This window comes from Aulostomus chinensis, chromosome 16, assembly GCF_037954235.1.
Source record: "Aulostomus chinensis isolate RoL2024-O1b breed Wild chromosome 16, RoL_Achi_v1.0, whole genome shotgun sequence".
In the NCBI taxonomy this organism is placed as follows: Eukaryota; Metazoa; Chordata; class Actinopteri; order Syngnathiformes; family Aulostomidae; genus Aulostomus; species Aulostomus chinensis.
Genome location: NC_141335.1, coordinates 14,385,681 through 14,408,127, shown reverse-complemented (window position 1 = coordinate 14,408,127; position 22,447 = coordinate 14,385,681). Strand labels below are relative to the sequence as shown.

Genomic DNA, 22,447 nt, shown 5'->3' with positions numbered 1-22,447 from the left:
GTTACTCTTCAGTTCTACACTGTGAGCTTTGTTGCACTGCGATTTACATGCAACAAATGTTTAACTCTAACAGATAACAAGGAGAGTGCAAGGACAATTTGTACAAATAATGAGTCTGTGCAGAATACCACCTTGACAAAAAAAAAAAATGTTTCATTGGTTAATTCTAACAAGGAAGAGTTGTGTAAGGTCAGCCTTAAGTCAAGGTAAAAAAATTGGCATCATGTACCTGTCTTTGGTTCCAGAATCCTGTGTGGTTCCAAGCTGGTACAGAATGTCTATGGTTGAGTCTGAGGAGAGGCCATTTAATCGCCCAAACAACAGAGGACTGTTCAAATCTAAACAGACAGAAATAAGAATGCCGATCATACATTTCAAAATCACTTTCCATTTACGATAAACTTGAAGGCTCCTTGGGCAAAACACTGAGCAGCTGTATGTGACTTACTAGCAGGGTCGGTGCCAGAGGCGGCACAGTTCCTCAGCAGAATGTCGATGAGTTTGAGTCCGATGCGAGTTGACTGCAGGCCGATCTTGACCAGCACTGCTTCGATGTTTGGTGAGTGCATACCACAGTAAGGTGACATGAGCAGTGCGGCGCAAGTCTGCAGCAGGTTAGCAGTGGGTGCTGCTGCACTGGCCATCATGGCCTCCAGGTCACTGACATGGGTCAGGCAATGGTGGAGAAGACGCAACCATCCGATACTGCAAAGGTAGAAGGAAAAAATTTTCACCAAAATCAACATCTGCTTAGCAGCCTGCAAAGATATCTTTACGTTCTCATCACAACGTGACGAGCAGCAACATGGTCAAGTATATTTATCAAACTAATTTAGCGTTTTATTTGTATCTTATATAGATCCAAGGACAAGATGCCACTCTCAATTGGTTAACTTCAACACCCCCTCACTCTCCTTATCCTGTACCTGCTTTGGCTACGAAGATTTGAACACACATGCATGAATGGATGTGTACAAAGGGGGAAGGCATAAGTTAGAGATCTTTTATGCAAAAATATATGTTCCGTTTGTTATGAAATTGGGGCATCCAAGAGTATTTGGTGACCACTTTTAAGATTCAAATAAGATATCATTCCATCGAGTGAGCAATCTTCCCGAGCTGGTAGTTCCCTGTAGTCTGTAAATTTGTGGGAAACACTACATATCTAACAAAAATGGAAAAGCTCTGTAACAGATTTCTCTTTGATACCTGGTTTTAGAGACCTGATCCTCAGAAGGCAAGAAGGGGTTGTTTACAGTGGCAGAGGATGTGTTCCCAAACGCTGTCAGGCCCAGGAGTTTAATCTGAGACAGACCCAGGGTGCTGGCATCACGAGGCCGGTGCAGCCTCAGACAAACAGCTGATGCAACCTCTGCCTTCACTAGCTGGATCTTTATGTAAGTGAGACCACTGGTGATGACTGGTGTAGAAAGTGGCAACATGTTGACCCCATCAGCACTGATCTCCACAGAGACCAAAGACGGGCAGGCTGGTTGGTGGAGAAAGTTTGAGAAACAACAGTGTTTTGTTATTTTCAAAATAATTTTTGATTTTATTTTTATTACTCAGTTGGGCACTACTGACTGGCTAGAGAAGCGAGGTGTGGCTGGATATGGAGCTCCTTCAGCAGAACTGCAGCAGGAAGGTGGATAGTGAGATCACACCAGGCCTCCTCTGGAAGGAAGATGTACGACCAGGCTGCTGAACGAGCGCGGCGGTGAGGAGGCGTGGCTTGGAGCAGGACCTCAGCTGGCTGAGCTGTGGGGCTGCTGGATGTGATTGTACCTGTTAAAACGCAAAATCAATCATTAAGAATCATTATTTTAAGTTTCTGTTACTTTATAGTCTCATAGCATGTCATTTATTTCAAAATAAGTCAGAGCACCTAAAGGGGCAAAGTTGTGAAGTCCCTCAGCATTGTCTGGCTCTGAGGTCATCACTCGGGCTTTGAGATTGCCATCTGCTGCCTTTACAGGGCCTGAATCTAAGAACTTCATTATGGTGGAGACCATGCTGCGTGCTGTGTTCACAATGGCCCGGGTGCTGGTCACCATGTTGTTACAAATCAACTGTACACCACCTGGTGTGTGAAACAGAAGTTACATGCAACTCCAGAGGAAATTTCAACAATCTAAAACACAGTTGGGCTTTGTGCGTTGACCCACCCATGTCATGAAAGGCCTTGAGAGCTTCACTGGTGTCCAACACTCGGAGGATGAACCACAGAAGAGGCTCTGACAGCTGACAAGTGGAAAGAGACCCCTGAAAAAAAACAACAACAAAAAAAACATACGTATTAAAAAAATGTAAAATGTATGTGTCATGTAAAAATCACAGAATCAAAGCCTAGACACCAGAGTGTCACGTTCACCTGTCGGCCCATATATCCACAAGCCATGTATGTGAGGATGGGTTGCAACATGACCTGGACAGAGGTTGCTCTCTTGCTGAGAGTGGTGAGGATAGTGAAGAGGCCATCACCGACTGAGATGGCATCCAGACCACCGTGGAAGTTCTCATGTTTGGTTAGGTGGAGGCCACTGGCTCCTGAGGAACAGATCAAGGACTGAGAGCTCATGGCATGTTGAATTTAAATCAAATAATTGCTGCTTGTTTTCTGCTCACCACAATTCATAAACATTCAACCTTTCAGTAATTATAAACTCTTTCTAATGCTGAATAAATATATAGATTTTTGGGGATTTCCCTCCCCAGTGTGAATTTTAAACAGCAGGTATTCCTGTACGGTTCAGCAATGTTAAAAACAGGGTACCAGCCAAACCTACAACTGACTGGTTCTTTAGCTGCTAAATGCTTCTCTATCTTTATCATCTTGCGAACAGAGGACAATGACCAAAGGTGAAATAAAACTGTCAAGAGAAATACTAGAAAACCAAAACCAAAAGCTAAATTATGCTGAAGTACTTTAGCAGAGGCAATTGCTCTGAGGCTGCATCTTACCTATGATCATGGCCATGGCGCTGCTGTTGCATTGGCCAAGCGCTGACAAAATCTGGCTCATTATCTGCTGATTGGCTAGTACCAGATCAGCCACACCAGCAGGAGGACCCTGACATGAGCTTGATCCTCCAGCTACGCTTTCTTTGGTGCCACAGACCTTCTCCTCATCTGACACGCTGCTATCAGCTGCCCCGCTGCCGGCCGGCGGCAGCCGTCCACTGAATTCTCGGTCCCCTGACAAAGGAAGTTGCACCAGCACGTTGACCAGCTTGAGGAGGTCAAACATCAGCTGGTCCCGTGTGGTTTCACCACAGACAGCCTTGGCATCTCCTGGCCTGATGATATTTGCAAACAAGCCTCCAAAACAAGCTCTAGCACCCACTGAGCTGTCGGAACCACTGCGGGAAACCACCTTGTCCGAGCAGGTGATGTAGTGGTGAACGAGGAATGTGATGGACTCAATGACTGAGGAGATGGTGACCACCGAGACCACTTCAAAGTTCTGTTCTAGAGTAAACTCCAGCAGCTTTACTTGGGCATCCAGAGGACCTTGACCTGACTGAAATGGACCCCTGAAAGATTTGAAATGCACTTTTAGTTCCCAAAACCACTGAATACTTCAGCAATGTACAATTTCTTTTTTTGTGATCAATTCAAAGAGTCTCTAATAAGAGAAACCTGAGAACCAAAGCCTACCTTTCAGTAGACAGGATGTGCATGAGTTTGAGAAGGAACTCGCTGAACATTTGTGGACAGGTGGAGGACAGGTGCACCTGCAGCCGGCTCAAAAACTCATGCATGGCCTGTGTAGCAGTGGGTCCCACCTGAGAGCTGTGCTGACTTGTTCCATTGGTGCTGCTGCCAGACAGGAAACGTACCAGGACATGAACCAGGGTGGGATCAGACACCATCTGCTGAGCTGTGCTTTCCTGAGAGCTCATCCCATTACTTGAGGCTGAAAATGAACACACAAGCATTCTATAAGTTTTCAAACTTCAAAGCCATGACAACACAGAACTGTGAGTGTGAAGTACTGGAAGGTATTAAAAAAAATCATCTGGCTTTCACCTTCCTGTTCAGACTTTTTGAGCAACCAATAACATTGAAAATTCTGTTTAGTCATAACAAATGGCTACTTAGCAAAGTTTGGCAACGTGAGTACCATTTCTTTCAAGATAAAAGTATCGAATGGCTTGCATATGCAACATTTGCTAAAATTTTGTGACGATATGTCAAACTTACTGTATAACAACTCATACGAACTCCATTTAGAAAACAAGCATTTTCAGAGGTGGTTTCATGTCATCTTTCAGACAGAGCTGTCATAGCATGAATGCTATGTACAAATTGAGATCATGCAGCTACCCCCCAAGTCAGTCACTGTTTCTATTGAGATACTATTTTATGTACACAGTACACTTCGGACATTATCTTCACATCACTGTGGACCAGAGGATGAAGCTCTTTCATGAAACAGATCACAGATGCTGATGACAGATGCAACTAAATCAGCTAGAGAGCAGTACTGACTGTAGGCTGGCATGTTGGTCATCAGGGTGAGAGAGTGTAGTACCAGACACCACGTTCTCAGGGAGGTGTTGGGGTACCACGCCAGCACAGTGAGGAAACTGCTGATGGATGCTGGAGACACACACACAAAAAATTCAATATGCAGCTACAAAAATCTGTTGCCCTGTAAACAGACCAGCACCTAGAGCTCTGTGTTACACTTAGTAAGAGGGAGAGACAGCTCAGTGGGGTCCTGACCTTGGTTGAGTGGGATAGTGGGTACTCTGCTGGCGTTGAACAGAAAGATGTCTGAGCCACTCTCTTCACTGCCACCAGAGCATGTGTTGAGACTGAGTGTTATCCACAGCTGCAGCAGGGATTCCAGCTGAGTGAGTGAGAAAGTGTGTCACTGTTATGCTTAAAATGGCTAAATGGCTTGTTTGTTGGACCAACAGTCCAAAGATATTCAGTACACCACAGTTTTTGAACCACACAAATGAATGTTTGCCATTTTTGTTTTAATTTTCTTTTTTTAAATGACTACTTGTTATCACTCTATTAAGTCACAGGTATTTTATATAGTCCACATAGCTCAACTAAATTACTTGGGAAAGAGAAAAGATCAGTGGTATGAGTGAAGATATTTGCACTTCGTAATTCCATTACTGAAGTCTAAAGTGAGTGTGTGCTGACCTGTACATGGTGGACCTGCAGCATGGAGAAAAGTTTATTGAAGCAAGCACTCAGCATGGGGATGGAAGAGGGCTGGACCATCAGGCTGCTGCCTGGAGGAGAACCTCCTCCGTGAAGAGCCCTCAACAAGGAGTCATCTGTCCCATTGGTGGCTTGGTTCACTGGAGACCACACATGAAACACATTTTAGAACCGTAATACGCACAGACTGCCCATAGTAACTTTCTTCAAGCAGTAACCTGTAGATGAGCTTGAGGTGAGGGCCTGTAGAATGGAATCCGCTTGTAGAGTTGCCATCATTTTGAGCATCAGTTCAGCCTGCTGCTCCAAGCCCACTTCTAACCGGGCATCCAGCGCTAAAAAAAACAGAGTCAGAATTTCCAAATTTAGATGCAAAGATGCCAAAATGTTTTAGAAAAAAAAATACATGTAGGTAAAATCTACCCTCTACTTACCCTGTGACACTGAGACTGATAGACCCTGTGATCCGGGCTTTTCTGTAGCAACTGGAGGTTTGGACACAGGGATACCAGCCCCTCCAATGTATGGATTGTACCCATACGTACCATAGTCAGCGCCCCAGTAATCATACCAGGTGCTGCTTATGGGCTGAGAACAGACAAATGAAGGAGGGGGTTAGAGAAACAAGGACAAAAGGAATAATCTGTCCAAAAAAAAAAAAAAAACCTACATTATTTTTCAATAAATTTTAAATATTCAAACTCTCTTTTCTGACAAAATTACAAGTTTTAGTTCAGATGCTTTTTTATAAAAGCTATTGTGAAATTTACCTTGAAAAATTGTAACTTCACTCATGAAATGTTAACTCTTACAATGCATGTATTCCGATCTTGAAATATTCTGTAGAATAAATAATTTAATTATTTTTTTTGTTCCATTAATCATTGGCTTAACCGCCATTGTATATTGTTCAGTTACTCTCATACTCCATTGCCGGTGCAGCTGCATCGCTATTTATTCAAGCAGGCAATATTAACATCACATTCCCTCAGTTAACTGCAGAGTTATTACATTAATACACAAAAAAAAATTGGTAGTACCACTTGGTATAATAGAGGAGATCAGGGTGTCATCTACATACCTTAAACACTTTGGCAGCGAGTGGATCTTTTTCCAAATCAATATCTAAAGGATCAATATCAACATCCATCAGGTCTTGTAGCAAGTCAAAGTCTATGTCTTTATCTTTTTCCAAAGATGACAGAGGTGGAGCACCTTTGGATAATAAAAACAGCTTTAATATTGCCAAGCAGGCACACTACGAAAACATAAAAGCAAAATAAATAAATAAATATTTTTTTTTAAAAATTTAAAATCTTAAGCACATGACTGGGCAATATTGATGCCGGTCAAGTTTGGTTCCTCTACTCCTCACTGGAGGGAGAGTCTAGACACTAGACACAGGGACTACACTGAGCAGTGTTCTACTGTTTGAACTTGTGGCCATGATGGCTTTTCTATCTAAAATTAACTACAACAGTTTGGAATCTAGATGTTTGAACCTCCTCCCCCCCCCCCCCCCCCCCCCACACACACACACACACACATACACATACACACACTCCAATAGGAAAACTAATGCAATGATTACCATAAAACCAGACTGAAGAAAAACAGTAAACATGCACATTTGTTAAAAAAAAAAAGTAGAATAATTTACCACACAAATATTTCATACTATTTCATGAAATGTGTTAAAATCAACATCTATGTGGTGTTGTGGGTAATGTTGACAATAGAAGGGGCAACCAACGCACTTTGGAATACTGAGGGGGTCCCGCTAGTACCTGCGATGATATCAGGGACAAGAGCTTCATCAATGCTCTCTACTAGGGGGACCGGTGCTGGCTGTGGCAAGGGATCATCTGCCTCGGGCCCCAATGAGGAGGACGATGCAGCAGCCTCCTCACCCACAGCCACTTCATCCATGACATCCAGAGAACCTGGAGACAGCAGCTCACCTAAAAAGATAACATTTAAGTCATCGAGTCATTTCACAAAATATCAAGGAATCTACAAAAAAGAAAACAAAATTTAAAAACAAACAAAAAAATTCATACAGAAGTTTGTGAAATAACAGCGGCAGAAATAGCACAGGGGAGGGGGTAACATATGTCTTAAAAAGCACTCTGATAGTGAGATTTGGGGGTGTGTGCTATCAAAAGCAAAATGTCCAGTTTAAAGGCCGTTTCCTTGGGGCTTTTTATCCATGAGTCAAAAATACTCAGATGAAATATTTCTAAATCACAAGCTCCTTATTAAGTTATAACAGTTCAGACCACAACTAAAAGAAAATTCACATACCGGCCAAGATGTCCTGTAGCATACAGGTGAGTGAATATTGTGCCCAAGCACCCCCCCAAGAGATGTCCCCACGGTTGAAGTCTGTCCCTACGAGCAGGAGCAGCAGGCGCTCCAGCTGCTGCTCAGATACCACCTCAGAGAGGTGGATTGTGGGCCGTGTGGCGTTAGCTATCCGCGCAAGGACCTGAGGGGGTAGCATGGATACTTATATCTCCAGGTACTCAGATTACTAAATTGAAGACGTCCAGACTCAATTGTGGAACAATACCTTGCAGACAAAGAGTAGAAGGTCAGCATGGCAGGTGAAGTCCATAGAGAGGAGGAAGAGGGCCAACTTCTGCACCACTGAGATGCAGCGTTCATGGGACAATGTGAAGGGCAGGGGCTCTACTTCTGGGGCCTCTTTGGCTGTTGAGGACTCTGTGTCCAATGTGGAGCGTGGCCATTCGGCTGTTCGCCGCAGACGGATCAGGTCTTTAAAGTGCTTTGAGAGGAAAGGAAGGTAGATGAGAAATATAGATATTTCATAATTCAAATTTAATAAATGAAGATATGCAGTCTTCACTGAATCATCCTTACCCTCAATGTTCCACACGATAAATTTATACATCTCCATTTCATGTATTAATGTCAACAATTTGAAGGTGAAACATATATTTTTTGAGTGCAAAACACTGACATATGTGAAACCAGCACTGCATGCTACAAATGTGCTAGTAAGAAAAGATGTTCTTTTATTGGTCCCACGACAGGGAAATTCACAATAATATATAATATGGGAAAATTTGTATAACTTTGTCCCTTTACAATCATTACATCACAATCTAATTACATATTCTTATACCCATCTGACCCGTATATCCTGTACAGTCAAGTATTTATTTATATGCCTATGCTATATATCATATTATACCATATCTGTGTGCATATACTTCAATAAAATATTCATATAAATCAATACTTACACATATAATTATACTATATTATATACCATATATACTGTACTCCTATTTTGATACTATATACTGTATTATCAGAAGCTTCAATTGTCACACAAGGGACGAGCCCAGGGCAAGATGAAATTACACACTCAACTGACTGCTACAGCTATCACAAATAGTCACAATTATTAGTGGTTGACCGTAATAATGGCACACATCAGAATTAAACAAAGCACATATACATTTGATTGTGTAAGTATGCTACACTTGAGTGTTATTATTAATAACAATTACATACCACCATATCAGTATTATTATTACTTATTCATCTTTTTTTTTGTTTTTTAAGTGAATCTGTCGTGTTCTTATTTTTATTTCTAATCGTCTTCTACGTTAGTATTTTATTCCATTGTAATTCTCATTGTATTCTGCTACAATGACATAATTTGCCTTCAGGGATGAATAAAGTAATATATCCATCCATCTATCTAGCTATCTATTACGAACCAAAAAAAAAACATGAGAAAATAACAGACAGTGCCTCTTAGTTGGGGACAATAAAATCAAGACAATCAGCTGGAAAATGCTGAAAAGCTCTGTCAACCTGAAATTAACAGCTGAGTGCAGAAATGTTTTTCTACAGCTGACTCCTTTCACACAAGGTAACTGATTCCATAATTTTTATGAAAATACAAATGAAAGAGACATGAATATTGCACTTTAATTCCAAAAAGGTTGTTCTGATCTGGCCTGTGTGACTCAGACGGTACAATAGTCATCGAGTAATCAGAGGTCTCTAGGGATAAGATTTGTGCATGAGCATGTCAAAAGAAGGAACTGCTATTTTTGTTGAACCAAGTATTTAAAGGATGGTTTTGCAACTATGAATGTGTTGGATATTCTTACATTAGTGAGTGATGCTACTCAGTTTTATGGAACCTGACCCAATTTCTGAATCTTGTTGGCATGGCTTCTACTGTGAAGACAGCTACTGCTACTGCTGAGGGCACTTACAAATATCTGAAAGATGTCTAGGACTCAATCAGCACAGATTGGGTAAAAAAAAAGTCTGTGTGCATGCATTACTAAATGTGTGCGTGAAGCCCTGAATGCTGCTTGAGTGTGCAGCATTTTCAATCGATTGACAATCACAATGGATGAGAATGACTCATTGTTTACTTCAAATTTGTTGACTGGATATTTCTATTAAAGCAGATTTGACACAATCTGTTTCCTGTTTTTTATTGGGTTTTTTTTTTTATTTTTGTCAACATGCATGGATTTATGGATGCACCTCTTTTTACACTAAGTGCATAACATGACACATTTAAGTAAAAGACATTGCCTACAATCACATTCAATAATCTTTCTTTTCTGAATTACCTAAATTCTGATCGCTGAAACTGCAGGATCAAATCAAAATTACTGTTTTCTGCTGGCATACATCATAAAATCTTGAAGCCATGAACTGAAAAACAACCTACTCTGGCCCATCTAATAGCTGGGTCCTTAGGGACCTGTGAGCTTTGGGCAGTGAGGTATAATGGGTTGCTCACCTTGGATGTAGCTTGTTTGAGCTTGGCCTGTTCCACCAGCAGTTTGTAGGAGGAACCTTTGTTGCTTTGGATCTTCTCCTTCTCGATCTGCTCCACTAAAGCTTTCTGTTTAGCTTTCAATAGATTTAACTGCTACAATAAAAAGGGCATAATGAATATGAGCACGACAAACGTTTTCCCCCCAGAGAGCCTGTCTCAGGCTGCTGTTACAAAAGAAATGCAAATGAAATCATGATAAAATTGGTTAAGTTGATCATTCGTATGTAATGTCATGGACGATCCCCCTTAATCAACTAACATTTAACATTTTAATTACTTATTTTAGCTTTTTATAGATAATAAAAACTATGTAAGAGTAAGCTTTGAATGTGTTGGAATGAGACACATTTACCTGCTTGTGGTGCACGAGCTGCTTCCGGATCTTACGGGAGTACAGTCTGTCCAGGCTGCTGCTGCCTTTAGCTGACCTGCTGGCATTCTGAGATTGGAGGCTGTTATTGATGAAGCTCCACTGAATGCCTGGGAGATAAACAGACAAAAAAAATCTCATCAATTTGCTGTACAAAAATGTACATAGCTGAGAAAAATGCGATGTTAGTGCTGGGAGCTATGTTACATACATGGAAGAGGCAAAGTGGACGAAAAAAAGAAAACACTAAAAATGAGCACGAGTGGATGATGAGTGTTGTTTGGCAAAAAGATGAAAGAACAACATGTAACATGTTAACAAATACTGTTCATATTTTCACTTATTGTAAGTGTGAAATTAGTGCATCTCAGCCAATCATACTCAACACAAATTAAAATTGTAACTATAAATGCAATAGTTGAACAGTATTACAGAACTCCCACATACCAACACTGGTCATCATATATTGTCACTGTTTGTTATGCAGGTTTTCTCTATGACCATCATGAACGGAATCAAAGACCCATTTTAAGTCCATACTGATAAAAGTTTGAAGGAAAATCAGATCCCACAATGGTTCCATGATGGCTCTGCTCGACGGTTCTGTTACAGTGTAATCAACTGTATTTTTCAAAAACAGGTTAGGTTAGTGGAACTGCATAAAAGTAAACTTGACTTAAAAATAAGTTGTTGTTGTTTTTTTTTAAACATGTCAGGATCATGTCAGATACATTAAAAAAAGCTTGAATTCAGATTTGATTTTTAACTTCTTTTACTTTCTAAGGGCCAGCTGAAACCAAATTTTACCTACAGGTCATATGAATGTTGAGTTACGTTTCAGTGAAAAATTAAAAGTGTTCATCTGTCCAGCAGAGCGCGCATCAATGCCAGTGATTACACTCCTCACAGCACTGTCAGTCAATGTAGCACAAATGAGCCGACTCAAGCAGTTAATCAAACACAAATAGACCGTGAGGGGACGAATTGTCTGGTGAGTGTTGACTCAGGCTTTATGGTGAAATGCTCTCCTATGACAGCCCACCCAGCACATTTTTTGCTATATTAGCTTGCCTGCTAACCTCTAGCTACAGCCTTGACAGCATCTTTTGGTTGCAGAATTACAAGAATAGAGTTTATTCATTCAAAATCAAACCTTACCAGTCATCGCAAATTTGAAAATTGCACAAGTCATTGCATTGACACAAAAGATTTCCATTAGATACATCAAAAGTTTCACCCGAACATTGTTTACAGAAACAGAGCTCATTTCTTGAGTCTAAAACACTAAACCATGAGTTAACCTTGGTGAGTGTTGTAAAATCAACAGCATATTACTGATAAGGATGACACATTATTGTGTTGAAATGCTGATTTGGATTTCATGTACCTGTAAGAGTTCTCTCCCTCTCTTTGCCTCCCAAGTGTTTCTTTCCTCCTGAGGCTTCATCTTCAATGTTGGCTACATAATCCAATAGTCTGGAAACCAGCATCACTACCCAGCTGATCATGGGTATATCCAGAACACCTGGAAAACACAAAGGCTTACCCTCATTTCTTTAATTTTGGACAAATCATTAATGTTAATACAGTGATGGCAACATTACCTTCAGTCCTGCGCTGAGCAGCAGCTTGTGGATGCTGCAGAGGCGACAGCAGACTGTCCATGAGGTTCAGGAGTCCCTCCAACACACCACTGTTGCTCAAGGATCTTTGGCCAATACAGGACAGGAGCATGAACACCCTGAAATGAGGAGAAATGGTAAGTACTATTGTCACTCTTTGTAGCATCCAAGACTGCAAACAGGCCACAGGAGGTCCAGGATATATAAAAATATAACCAGCACAGGTTAAGCAGTAAAGATAGTGAATTAAAGAAGAAATACTAACAACCTCAGAAAAAATACATGCACTCATGAAGGTAGGCATGAAATTTAGGAGCACCGAAACAAATCTAGGGGTACAACAAAAATATCTAATTGTTTTGTTCCTTGAAAAGTGATAAGGGGAGACACAAGCAGAATAATCTATTTAACTATGAAAAATAATAATTTAGCTTTCTGCTAACCATATGTATTTACTATATAATCCTTGTATTATCCATGTGTGAAACTGCATGCAGGTTTAGCTCATGGTTGCAGCAGCTTCTTCATCTGTCTCTCTTGTGAAACAGTCAATTCCTGATACCAGTGGATCAAATGGTGCATCTCCAGTTCTAAGATGACCAATCTTGTGCTTTGTTGATTTAGAAATAAAATTTTAAAAAGTAAAATTAACTTGCCTTAAATGGCCATGAATTAAGAATATATGCAGTATTTAAGTTTAATCTAAAGTGCTGCTTCTTATCATCTTGATTAGCACAACTTCATAAAGAATGAAAATTGCAGTTTTTTCAGTTTTCTTTCTCAATAATCACTGTGTTGAAAAGCAGAGGACAAACATTGTGAAACATGAACGTCCTTTTTATGGTCCCTACCTGTCCTGGGGGAAGATGAGCAGTTGTTCAGAGTTGTAGAGCTCCTGCAGAACGTTGGAGAGAAACTGACCCCACCAGCGTTCACTTCCACAAAGCTGCACCAACAGCAGGCCTGCATGAAGACGTATTTTTGGTGTCCCACTGATGCAAAGGTGTTTGAAGAGCTCCTCACAAGCCTGGGCATGGAAAGTACTCTGGAGTACTGAGGGCACTGAGTGGCCTGAGAATACACACATACAATGAATCAAGAGTGAATCACTGATGTTAACTCGGGCACTTTTGTCTTCAGGAGTAGAAGCATCTCTGACATAGCTCCAGCTGTGTCCAGGTCCTTGCTCACCATTGTTGGAGTGAAGCAGGCTGAGCAGAGTGTCCAGCAGGTAGTGGATGATGGTCCTCAGCTGCTCAGTGGAGGAGTTTGGGACCAGTTCTTCAGCCTCCCCAGACCTGGCTGTGGGGAGCGACTTGCGACTGGCGCCCAGTGATACGCGCAGCCGCTGGACGGCATGGTGAGCCAGGTTGAGTTGAAGCTGCAGTTGGATACAGTCCTGGTAGGCTGAAAAAACACGCTGGTCCTCCTCCACTACCTTGTCTGGTTTCCGTAAGAAGTATTGAGCATTGTTGGCGCTGTTGAGAGGCGGCAGGTCTATGTTCTGTAGGAGGGTCTCCAGCCGATGGCAAGCAAGATTGTACCTGGTAAACAAAGTGGAGAGTGATTCCCTGGCTGATGTGAAGTGATTCATCATTGACAAACAACAAAGGAGAAAGGAGTACTTTGCAACAGTCTGCCCTCACAGCTGTATTGCCCAGACATGTGCACAGAACAGAATGTTGCTCTGCAACAGAGCATCGATATACACAACAGGCTGTAACAATGGTAGCCTTCATAGCAATGTCCACATAAGTGCAAAAGGAAAGAGAGTTAAATATCACTGGTCACCTAGTCCAACAAGTTCTATCGTGTCTGTCAAGCTGTAAAAGTCATAGTCCTGTTAAATCACTTTTTGGGGGCTTTGATTCTGGCTTGATGGTGGAGTGGATGAAGTCTTGGGATAAAAGTATCCCCACCAGAGAAAACATACAGCATTTCCAGAGACTTGATACACCATCGCTGGTGGCTGCACTGATTTCCACATGTTGCTTGTTTCAGAACTGTCAAATCATGTGACCAGTGAGTCAACACCAAAATTAAAGCATCACCACGGAGCAGTCGATAAACCTGTGCCTCGAGTTGTCTATACATGTTGTGTTCATGGTCAAAAGCTGCATTCAATTTTAATTTTTGTCACTTCGAAAAACAAACTTGCAACATGTATGGATGTCAGGCCAATTTTTGGTCGCTGTTACCTCTGTTTCACTTTCCACCTCCACCTACGAAAAATATCAGATTCTTCATATGCAAAATATTATACTTCACTCAAGAAAGAAAAAACTGGCTATATCTACCCCAACAAAAGCCCAGTTTCTTCCTATTCCTGTTTGCAAATTACACTCATTTAAGGAATTTTGATGTGAAGTACTGTAATGACCCCTGCCTCAGACTTTGTTATTCAAGCCAGCTGGAAAATTAAACTGCTGGCATTGATGGTAGTTCAAGTATTACCTGCACTGGATATCTTCCTGCAGTGCCACCATCATGGTCAGATGCTGCTCCACTTCAGGCTGACTGGCTGCCTCGCTCTCTCCCCTCAGAGGATCATGCATCAACTTCAGCTCACTCTCCCAGGGTAGAATGTAAGTGTGGCCGTAATAGAAGCCTAGTGGGATCTTTGCACGAGCATTGGTGCTGCCATAGCGCCCAATCACAGTGATCTGAGGGGTGAAGAGTGCAAACAATGAGAAAAAAATTAAATCCATTTTTGTTTTAGTCTCGTAAAAACAATCCTTCAGCACACTATCAGACAAACAGACCTTCATGAACCTGCAGACAGGTGGAGGGAGTAGGTCATGTAGAATGAGGGAGTGAGTGCTGATGTCAGTGGCCACCACTAGCCTGCGGCCATCCACCTCCTCGCCCAGTGTCCAGATGTCTATGGACAGGGAGGCCAGGTCGCAACAGGTTGGTATCAGAGCATCTGTCAGCAGGACAGGACGACCAAAGTCCAAAGTGACAAAGCGACGAGCTCCTGGGAGGAAGCGAAAAGACAATTGGAATCCATTTGGAAAATCTTGGTTTTCAAAAGATTTTTTTATGTTTAATGGAATGATCCAAGATGTATATCATAAAAACCAAAAAAGACTTAATTCTGTATATTCAAATGTGAGTTTGTAGACCTTTTCAAGCACCTGTTAGATAGAAAATATTTAGTGTTTGTCCAGCATACCAGAGTGCATCCGCTCTATGATGATGGACTGGTGTGGAGGGGGCTGCAGAAAATGAGACGCTTGGGAAATGGCCAAAGCTAAACCGCTTCCCATGGGGCTCTGTAGGGAAAAAATAAAAAACAAGCTTATATAATTTTAATTTCAACTTAAAATGACATTTAACACTTACAGTTTTAATGTCAAATACAGAAAACTGGTCAACATTTACAGTTCAGCACAGTGTAGTTTTGCCTATATTTAGTTTGGTAGCTGTACTACTAACTTAGCAAGGGACTTCAGACAAAGCTTGGCATAATGCTTCACTCACAAACATATGTAGCCATTTCTCCTTCTACAACCAACACTGAAAAATTACTTAAGTATTGTTAATTCAGTGAGTACCTTGATAACTCAATTTAAAGGAACACTCCTCCAAAAGTGCCTTTCAAATTCTCACACATATTTTAATCATTTGTTTTTAGCTCAAATCAAAGTCTTTGAGGAACACTGAGTACAATTAGATAATGAAGCCATGGAGTATACTGGATGAAGAACTGAAGGAGTGTTTTTAATACCATTGGGCAATTGTCTATTCTTTAAACCACGTAATCATGCTTAATAGAGATCAACAATGGAAATTCTCATTTGCAAGGACACAGCGCAGCATAGCTGAAGTTCCCAGCATAGTTGCAGAGCACTTGTATCATTTTTGTACAGCATGATGGTTAACAGTTATTAATGATTTAGTCCTAACTTAACAGCCACTTAAATGTCAAACATAACATGTTGTCTGAACACAAGTAATTCATTGAGACAAACAAGCTGCATCTGACTAACCGGTTTTGCTTTCTGGGTGTTCTTGTGAGCCGCAAGGTTGACAGGCCCGGGGTCCATCATGGAGCCAGGGAAGAGGTGAGCCAGCTCAGCACTGAAGGCTGCAGACACTGCCTCATTGGGCGGTGTGAGAGGAGGGGTCATAAACAGTGGTGTGGTTTTAGGTGTTGGAGGGATGACGTCAGAAGGGTGAATAAAGAATCCCGGAGCAGAGGAAGGGTTGGAAGGCACAGAGTTGTGGATAGGCCCCACACAAGAGGCAGCGGCTGCTGCAGAAGTGGTCTGATGCAGCTTTGCTTCTAGCTTGGCCTTCTGCAGAGAGAGAATCATATTAGAGCAATGGAAGAACTTGCATCATATATACATTTCTCTTTCTGTAATATTTATGGATTCAACTAGAGTTGGGTAAAAAGGTACGGGGAGATTGAAGGTAAACCATACCCCAGAAAAAGCCAACAAGTCAGTATTGCGTTATCACTTTTGAATGATGATTGCTCATGCAGAGAAAAAGTAGCTACTTCATTGTCCACGTCATTTGACAAACTATTTCTTTTTTGGGGAAAGGCTTTTATAACACTTTTTTTTTTTAAATAGTATTTTCTACGTGTGTGTGTGTGTGTGTGTGTGTGTGTGTGTGTGTGTGTGTGTGTGTGCGCGCGCGTGTGCGCATGTGCGCGTGTGTTGCACTCAGACCTGCTGCTGCAGCTTTAGTAGCTGCTGTTGCTTCTCCTGTAGAACTTGCAGCTGTTGCTCGGCTGACACCATGGCGTGGGACAGGGACTGGAGAGCCACTTGAGCTGCAGAGCTAAGAGCTGTAGAAGCCTCACCAACCGTTCCTGTCGACAGGCCACCAACCGTGGGGGTCACACCAAACGTACTCACTGGGGTCACAGAGGAGAAGTTCAGGCATTGACAGATTCATGAGGTGAAACTTGACTTGAGACACACAAATGAGAGATGAGTCTTGTTTACCAGTGAACATGCTGGCGTCATCACGCTCCACCCGCGTGCCATCACTGGTGGAGATACAAGTAAAGTGCAAAGGCTCCACCTCCAGGAGGCCTGTTAATGCTGTGAAGCTTCCCTCTGCTGCTGCACAGCTGCTTACTTTTCCATTACCTGCACAGCAGAAAACAGCCACAACAGAGGACAAAAAAAAAAAAAAAAATTTAAATCATGAAATGTCACAAGTCTCCCTTGAAATTTGATTTATATCCAACTTTCCCCATTTTACAATCACATGTAGAGCTGTAATGGTATCACAATGTAAGCGGAAGTGTGTAACATCCAAGTCAGCTGAACAGATTCGGAGCAGTACTACGAGCTTTTCACACAGTTCTGCAATACATGCAATGTCAAATCCTGTGCACTCACTGACTTGCTGACATTCATTATTGCACATTCATCAGGCTGTCATGTGAATCAGTGCAGCGCTCGTACCTGAGAGAATGTCAGAGAGGTCAATCTCATCTGACTGGACACCGATGCTGCTGTTGAAGGCATTCTTACAGGAGGAACCACTGACCTCCAGATCAAAGAGCACCGGGTCAAAAGGAGAACTATACAGGCCGTACCTGTAGGGACACGAACAGGGCAAATGGAGGGGAGACTGTTTGAGGATAAACCTCGAGGAAGCCAAGGTCACTCACAAAGAGCTGATACAAAGCAAGGTAGTACAGCGTCACTTCAGCAGTAGCTGCAAAATTAATCATAATTGCAAAATGACCAACAACAATTTTCAAATCGCTAGTGCAATATTTGTTAAAGGCTTACTGTGTGTCAAAATACCATTATTAATTACATACTGAGGAGCTGTAAAGGTTTCCTGTCCACACATCATATTCTACAGGCCTTAGAAAAAAATACTGTTGATACAGAATTTTATTAATGAAAAGAATCAAAAACATCAATATTCTCTCTAATATGGTAAATGATATTGCAATATTAAGATAAGATAAGATAAACCTTTATTCGTCCCTCAGTGGGGAAATTGGCAATATTAGACAAAACAAATCACAATTTGTGCAGGCCTAGCTGGACATTCCCTCATCTACAATGAACAACATTGTAGGACTGAAGGATTGCCTGAGAAATTAAGAATTAAGAGAGGGCCAATGAAGAACTCTTGAAATAAAGACTAGAGAAGTACCTGGTCTGCAGCAGTGCCTCTAGTGGGGTGAGTCGGTCCTGCAGCTGTCTAGAGATGGCAGTGAGTAGAGAGGCGCAGGCCGTACTGCAGCCTGCCAGGTCCTCTTCCTTCACATAGTTCAGTAATACAAAGTACCAGAACATCGAGCCTAAATGCACACAATCACAACACTTATATAAGAGGATCAGAGAATAGAGATGAGGCAATGGTGCAGTGGGTTGCCGGGTTACTTACCACCAGTTGCTGCTGCAGGTAAGTAAGGCATATTGTCCAACAGAGCCTTCAGAAGACTCATGCCAAAACCCTGTTGACTTGGATCTCCTTTCCCATTGCTCCAGCAAGAATAATGAATATTTTCTAATTATTTCCATATCAACCAAAGAGCTCAAATTTGTCAACATCATAATATTATCATTACCTGATGCAAAGTGCAAGGAAGCGAGCACATTTGTGAGCTATGCTCCGGCCAGCCTCGAAGAAACACATCTGCACAATCTCTGATAGCCTAGTCCGGGTTTTTGCCAGCAGCCCCTCCTTCCCTTCTCTTAAACTAAATAGAGGAAATAATAGGATACAGAACATGACATAACATGTAAACTAGGTGTCCTGCATATTCCAGGTTGAGTCCTACCTGCAGGGTCCATTGGAAAAAACACCGGCCAGCCAGCACAAGATATCAAGGATGAGGCTTTGGGCATGTTCAGTGGCAGGGCTGCCCTCCGTCCGCTGACACAGAGCATCCAACAGCTTCTCATGGAAGTCTGGGAACTGCAGCATCGCACAGCGCTGGACCCTGATGAACAAACCAAAAGGACAAAAATGGTAACCTCGTTTAAAGATATAATCTACAACGTGATTTTCTGCTGAGGAACGGTGGGTATTGTAGTTTGACACTTCATGTTGCATGTATTGATAGATTTCAAACTCGTGGAAAAAAGGAATCAGTTATCAGGAGCTGGATTTCTTTCATGTTAACAGAATTGCCTGTAAATTATTATAAAAGATGGTCTGAAGACATAATGTAGCAAGTTTGGTATCACAGGAGCAAAAATCGTGGAGGAGAAAGTATTGATAAGTTTCAAGAGTTTAAGAATAACAGAGTGCTGGATTTCAATTGTGCTGCCAGCTCAAAATGTGTGAAAAGTTCTGCTGGCTAGGAGCAATATTTGTTACAAAATTGTATCACAATAACCAATTTGTTAAGAATATTCATTTTAACATTTAGATGGTTTCTGTAGTGCCACCCTGAAAATGACTGGTCAACAATGTCAGTTGAGGTTTGGCATCAACCTGGACCTCTGTGTGCCATTTGGGTTATGGAAACATGGATTTATTTTTTTTTAATAAATTCTAAAAAAGGGCAAACCTAATTAACACACACTTTTGATAGATTAAACAGAGCCTGAATTCTAAACTCTCCACAGTCATCTGACCTTTCTTTTGGTATCGATGTTTTCTTGAACCTGCGGATTGTAATGGATACTTCTTGCAGGAGGTCACAACCTCTCAGGTTTTCCACTTTCTTTGAAGGTGCTGGGGTCTCACTTTTCACTGCAGAGACTTTCTCCTACACACAAACACACACACACATATATAGAAGATATTACTTAGTTTAATGTTTTACTTGGAAGTCATGAATGACTTCACTAGTATTTGACCCCAATCAAAGTATGATTTAAAGTGGGCAGTTGTACCTTAGAAGCCTGCGCTCTTTGCAGCAGAGTGGAGAGAGAGTGGGCTTTGGTGCATTGGGGCTTGGCACTGGGCATTCTCACCACAGGTCGGGGGCTATCTTCCATGTTTTTGTCAGTCACTGCCTTGATGTGAACCAAGAAGGAGCGGTACTTCCCACCGGCCATGCCTGCAGTACAGAGACACATAGGACAGCTGAGAAACACACACACACAAACTTACGAACACACACAACTTCCTCATAGCTGGACGATTCTTCTTAAAAGTGATAACCACAGCTGCCAGATTGGTGCCGGGTCAGTATCAGTCTGGTTACCTTTGACTAACTTGGGGCTGGTGAGGCTGAGCATGCCCGCATGGCCTGAGAGGTCTAGCCCACTGGCCAGCCACACCGGACCACACAAGATGTCCTCCTTATGGTCGTCTAGGAATGGACACAGCATGGAGCCTAAACAAACACACAAAGCACTATTTTACTCAGGGCGTCCAGTACACAAATCAACATCTGCACTTAAAAGATGGGGGAGGACACTTTTGAAGTCATGGTTTAATATGCCTCCATTTCAATGACAACTTGCAGTGCTATTCCATTAAGGCCACGTTCATTAGACAGCCAGTAGTAGCTTCAATATGGCTTGTTTTTCTCCTCCATCACAGTTGTCATTAGAGCTCCAACACGTTGCTGCTCTTCAGAGAACTCACTGGTCCTTCAGTCATTTAAATCTCCTCTGGAGCAACATCCGTAAACTTCAACTGCAAAATTGTTTTTGCTCATCTTATTGACAGAAACATGCCAATATCAACATATCAGCTGATTTGGGAAATAACAGACAGAAGACAGACATCAAAAATGTATCAGGAGAGCTAAAGATACTCCTGGACCTGGTTTAAATCCGAGTGACCATATTACATCAGATCAGTCTACCTGTATTGTGATCCAACCTCCATTTGTAAACTATATCTAGAAATTTATGGCAAATCAGAAAATATAACTTCTGCATTTTATTAAATAACATGAAGATTCCACACGTCATAACATGCATGCATATACTGTATATCCAAAGGGTTTCCTTGGGACCCCAACAGTACCGGTGTAACATAGATTGGGTGAAGAACTGTTAAGATTTATAATACCTTAAAGAAACTAAACTGATTGAAGTCTTTACCTGATGTATCCTCTATGTCCATGAACTGAATGTCCTCTGTGAAATCATGCAGCAAAGGCTGGCCATTCCTTTCCCCATTAGCATGGAGGACACTGGAGAGGGGAAATGAAATCTGTCTGTCCACTGGTGTCTCTGTTAAATGAGAAACAAGAGTTAAGATATTTTTTGAGTTCTATCTGGTGAGAACAAAATCAGTTTAGATGCACAAAATGTATTTGAGCAGATATTGTGAGCTTTAGTTACCAAAACATTTAATTATACAGTAGTTACAGACAGCTGAACAACTAAATTACAGATCTCAAAGTAGTGTCCTCACCGCTGACTTTGCCCAGCCCTGGTGCTTTGTTCTTCAGTAAAGTGACCTGGATCTGAGGAATGTTGACGATGTTGGCATTCAAGACAAACTTGAAGTCCACGTGGCCCACCATGCAGGCCTTAGGTAGCACCAGCTCAAACACATGCTCATCCCAGCTGGAACTGCACAGAGTACATACATCAGCAACAATCATGCGACCGATTTATTTTTACCTTTACGAAATATACACAATGAAAAACAATATATTTTTGACAACATAAGTTAGATTCGAGAAAACGAATTGATAAGAAACGAAATGAGCACATAAAATAGATGTCATAAACACAACTATTTCTTTATTACTTCAATGTCATTTGGTCCATTGTTTGAAATTTGCCCTACTATCTCTTTCCATTTAATGATACATTAACATAATTTATAGCCCAAATCCTTCCATTTACCATATAGATATTACACAGATATAAACAATATTTCTATCAAGTTTAATTTTTAATCACATCCCTCTTTTGGTTAAAGATAAATCACATGTAGCATGAGGAATTGCTGCCAAGCACAGGCTGTATGCACTTCTTTACCAATATACTATGTACTACACGTATTGTAGTACACAGCACATGCCACCAGAGGTCCGTGTCTACCAGTGAACATGCAGCTGAGCAAAGTTGTGTAAATGGTAGGAACCATGCTACAGGACAGACAATACTTTTATCCCCGTTTGAGAGTATTTTGGGTTTAATCTTGATGACAAAGGTCAGCCAGCCAAAGACAATTTCCCTAAAGAAAGCTGTGCCTAAAGAAGGTAACTTGTCAAAACCTCAATCTACTCTAGAGTGAATGGGTCACCGTTACCTGCAGGCTGGGACAAAAATTCTGAAACGATACTCTGGTTCAGTCAGGCAAATGTGGCAATGGTTAGTGGCAGCAGCTGCTGTGTAAATGTTACTATTTATGCTTTGGTGATTTCATTTTCATTCTGGTGTTCAAGTTCTACATATTTCATTTCTGTTTCCTGGTTATTGCACCACCAGGGCATCAAAAGATTTTTCCATTTACTATTAGCAATTTCTGTATGGTTTAACTGCATTTTGTCCATTTTTCCGGCTAAAACGGATACTGGGA

The 22,447-nt window shown here is 41.5% G+C and overlaps 1 protein-coding gene across 5 annotated transcripts in view; it reads right to left on the bottom strand.

Annotated features, from left to right (window-relative positions):
• birc6 (baculoviral IAP repeat containing 6) overlaps nt 1-22,447 on the bottom strand; it is a 118,215-nt gene that overhangs the window by 72,611 nt on the left and 23,157 nt on the right. The window contains exons 13-52 of one of the 5 annotated variants that reach the window (XM_086179546.1): nt 21,329-21,489; nt 21,013-21,144; nt 20,163-20,294; nt 19,849-20,015; nt 19,588-19,721; nt 18,786-18,947; nt 18,573-18,704; nt 18,389-18,486; nt 18,155-18,302; nt 17,446-17,579; nt 16,978-17,124; nt 16,699-16,886; nt 16,009-16,317; nt 15,192-15,291; nt 14,779-14,993; nt 14,471-14,679; nt 13,208-13,560; nt 12,868-13,087; nt 11,999-12,135; nt 11,782-11,919; nt 10,377-10,504; nt 9,986-10,117; nt 7,757-7,972; nt 7,489-7,672; nt 6,942-7,145; nt 6,266-6,399; nt 5,619-5,772; nt 5,403-5,519; nt 5,164-5,324; nt 4,729-4,855; nt 4,492-4,602; nt 3,658-3,916; nt 2,962-3,533; nt 2,372-2,547; nt 2,166-2,262; nt 1,886-2,080; nt 1,585-1,785; nt 1,210-1,489; nt 449-705; nt 230-338 (exon numbers count right to left, since the gene is read on the bottom strand). In XM_086179546.1, the coding sequence (XP_086035672.1) occupies nt 230-338; nt 449-705; nt 1,210-1,489; nt 1,585-1,785; nt 1,886-2,080; nt 2,166-2,262; nt 2,372-2,547; nt 2,962-3,533; nt 3,658-3,916; nt 4,492-4,602; nt 4,729-4,855; nt 5,164-5,324; nt 5,403-5,519; nt 5,619-5,772; nt 6,266-6,399; nt 6,942-7,145; nt 7,489-7,672; nt 7,757-7,972; nt 9,986-10,117; nt 10,377-10,504; nt 11,782-11,919; nt 11,999-12,135; nt 12,868-13,087; nt 13,208-13,560; nt 14,471-14,679; nt 14,779-14,993; nt 15,192-15,291; nt 16,009-16,317; nt 16,699-16,886; nt 16,978-17,124; nt 17,446-17,579; nt 18,155-18,302; nt 18,389-18,486; nt 18,573-18,704; nt 18,786-18,947; nt 19,588-19,721; nt 19,849-20,015; nt 20,163-20,294; nt 21,013-21,144; nt 21,329-21,489 (7,230 nt within the window). The remainder of the gene's footprint in view (nt 1-229; nt 339-448; nt 706-1,209; nt 1,490-1,584; nt 1,786-1,885; nt 2,081-2,165; nt 2,263-2,371; nt 2,548-2,961; nt 3,534-3,657; nt 3,917-4,491; nt 4,603-4,728; nt 4,856-5,163; nt 5,325-5,402; nt 5,520-5,618; nt 5,773-6,265; nt 6,400-6,941; nt 7,146-7,488; nt 7,673-7,756; nt 7,973-9,985; nt 10,118-10,376; nt 10,505-11,781; nt 11,920-11,998; nt 12,136-12,867; nt 13,088-13,207; nt 13,561-14,470; nt 14,680-14,778; nt 14,994-15,191; nt 15,292-16,008; nt 16,318-16,698; nt 16,887-16,977; nt 17,125-17,445; nt 17,580-18,154; nt 18,303-18,388; nt 18,487-18,572; nt 18,705-18,785; nt 18,948-19,587; nt 19,722-19,848; nt 20,016-20,162; nt 20,295-21,012; nt 21,145-21,328; nt 21,490-22,447) is intronic. The other 4 variants (XM_086179549.1, XM_086179548.1, XM_086179550.1 and 1 more) reach the window with 4 other exon arrangements.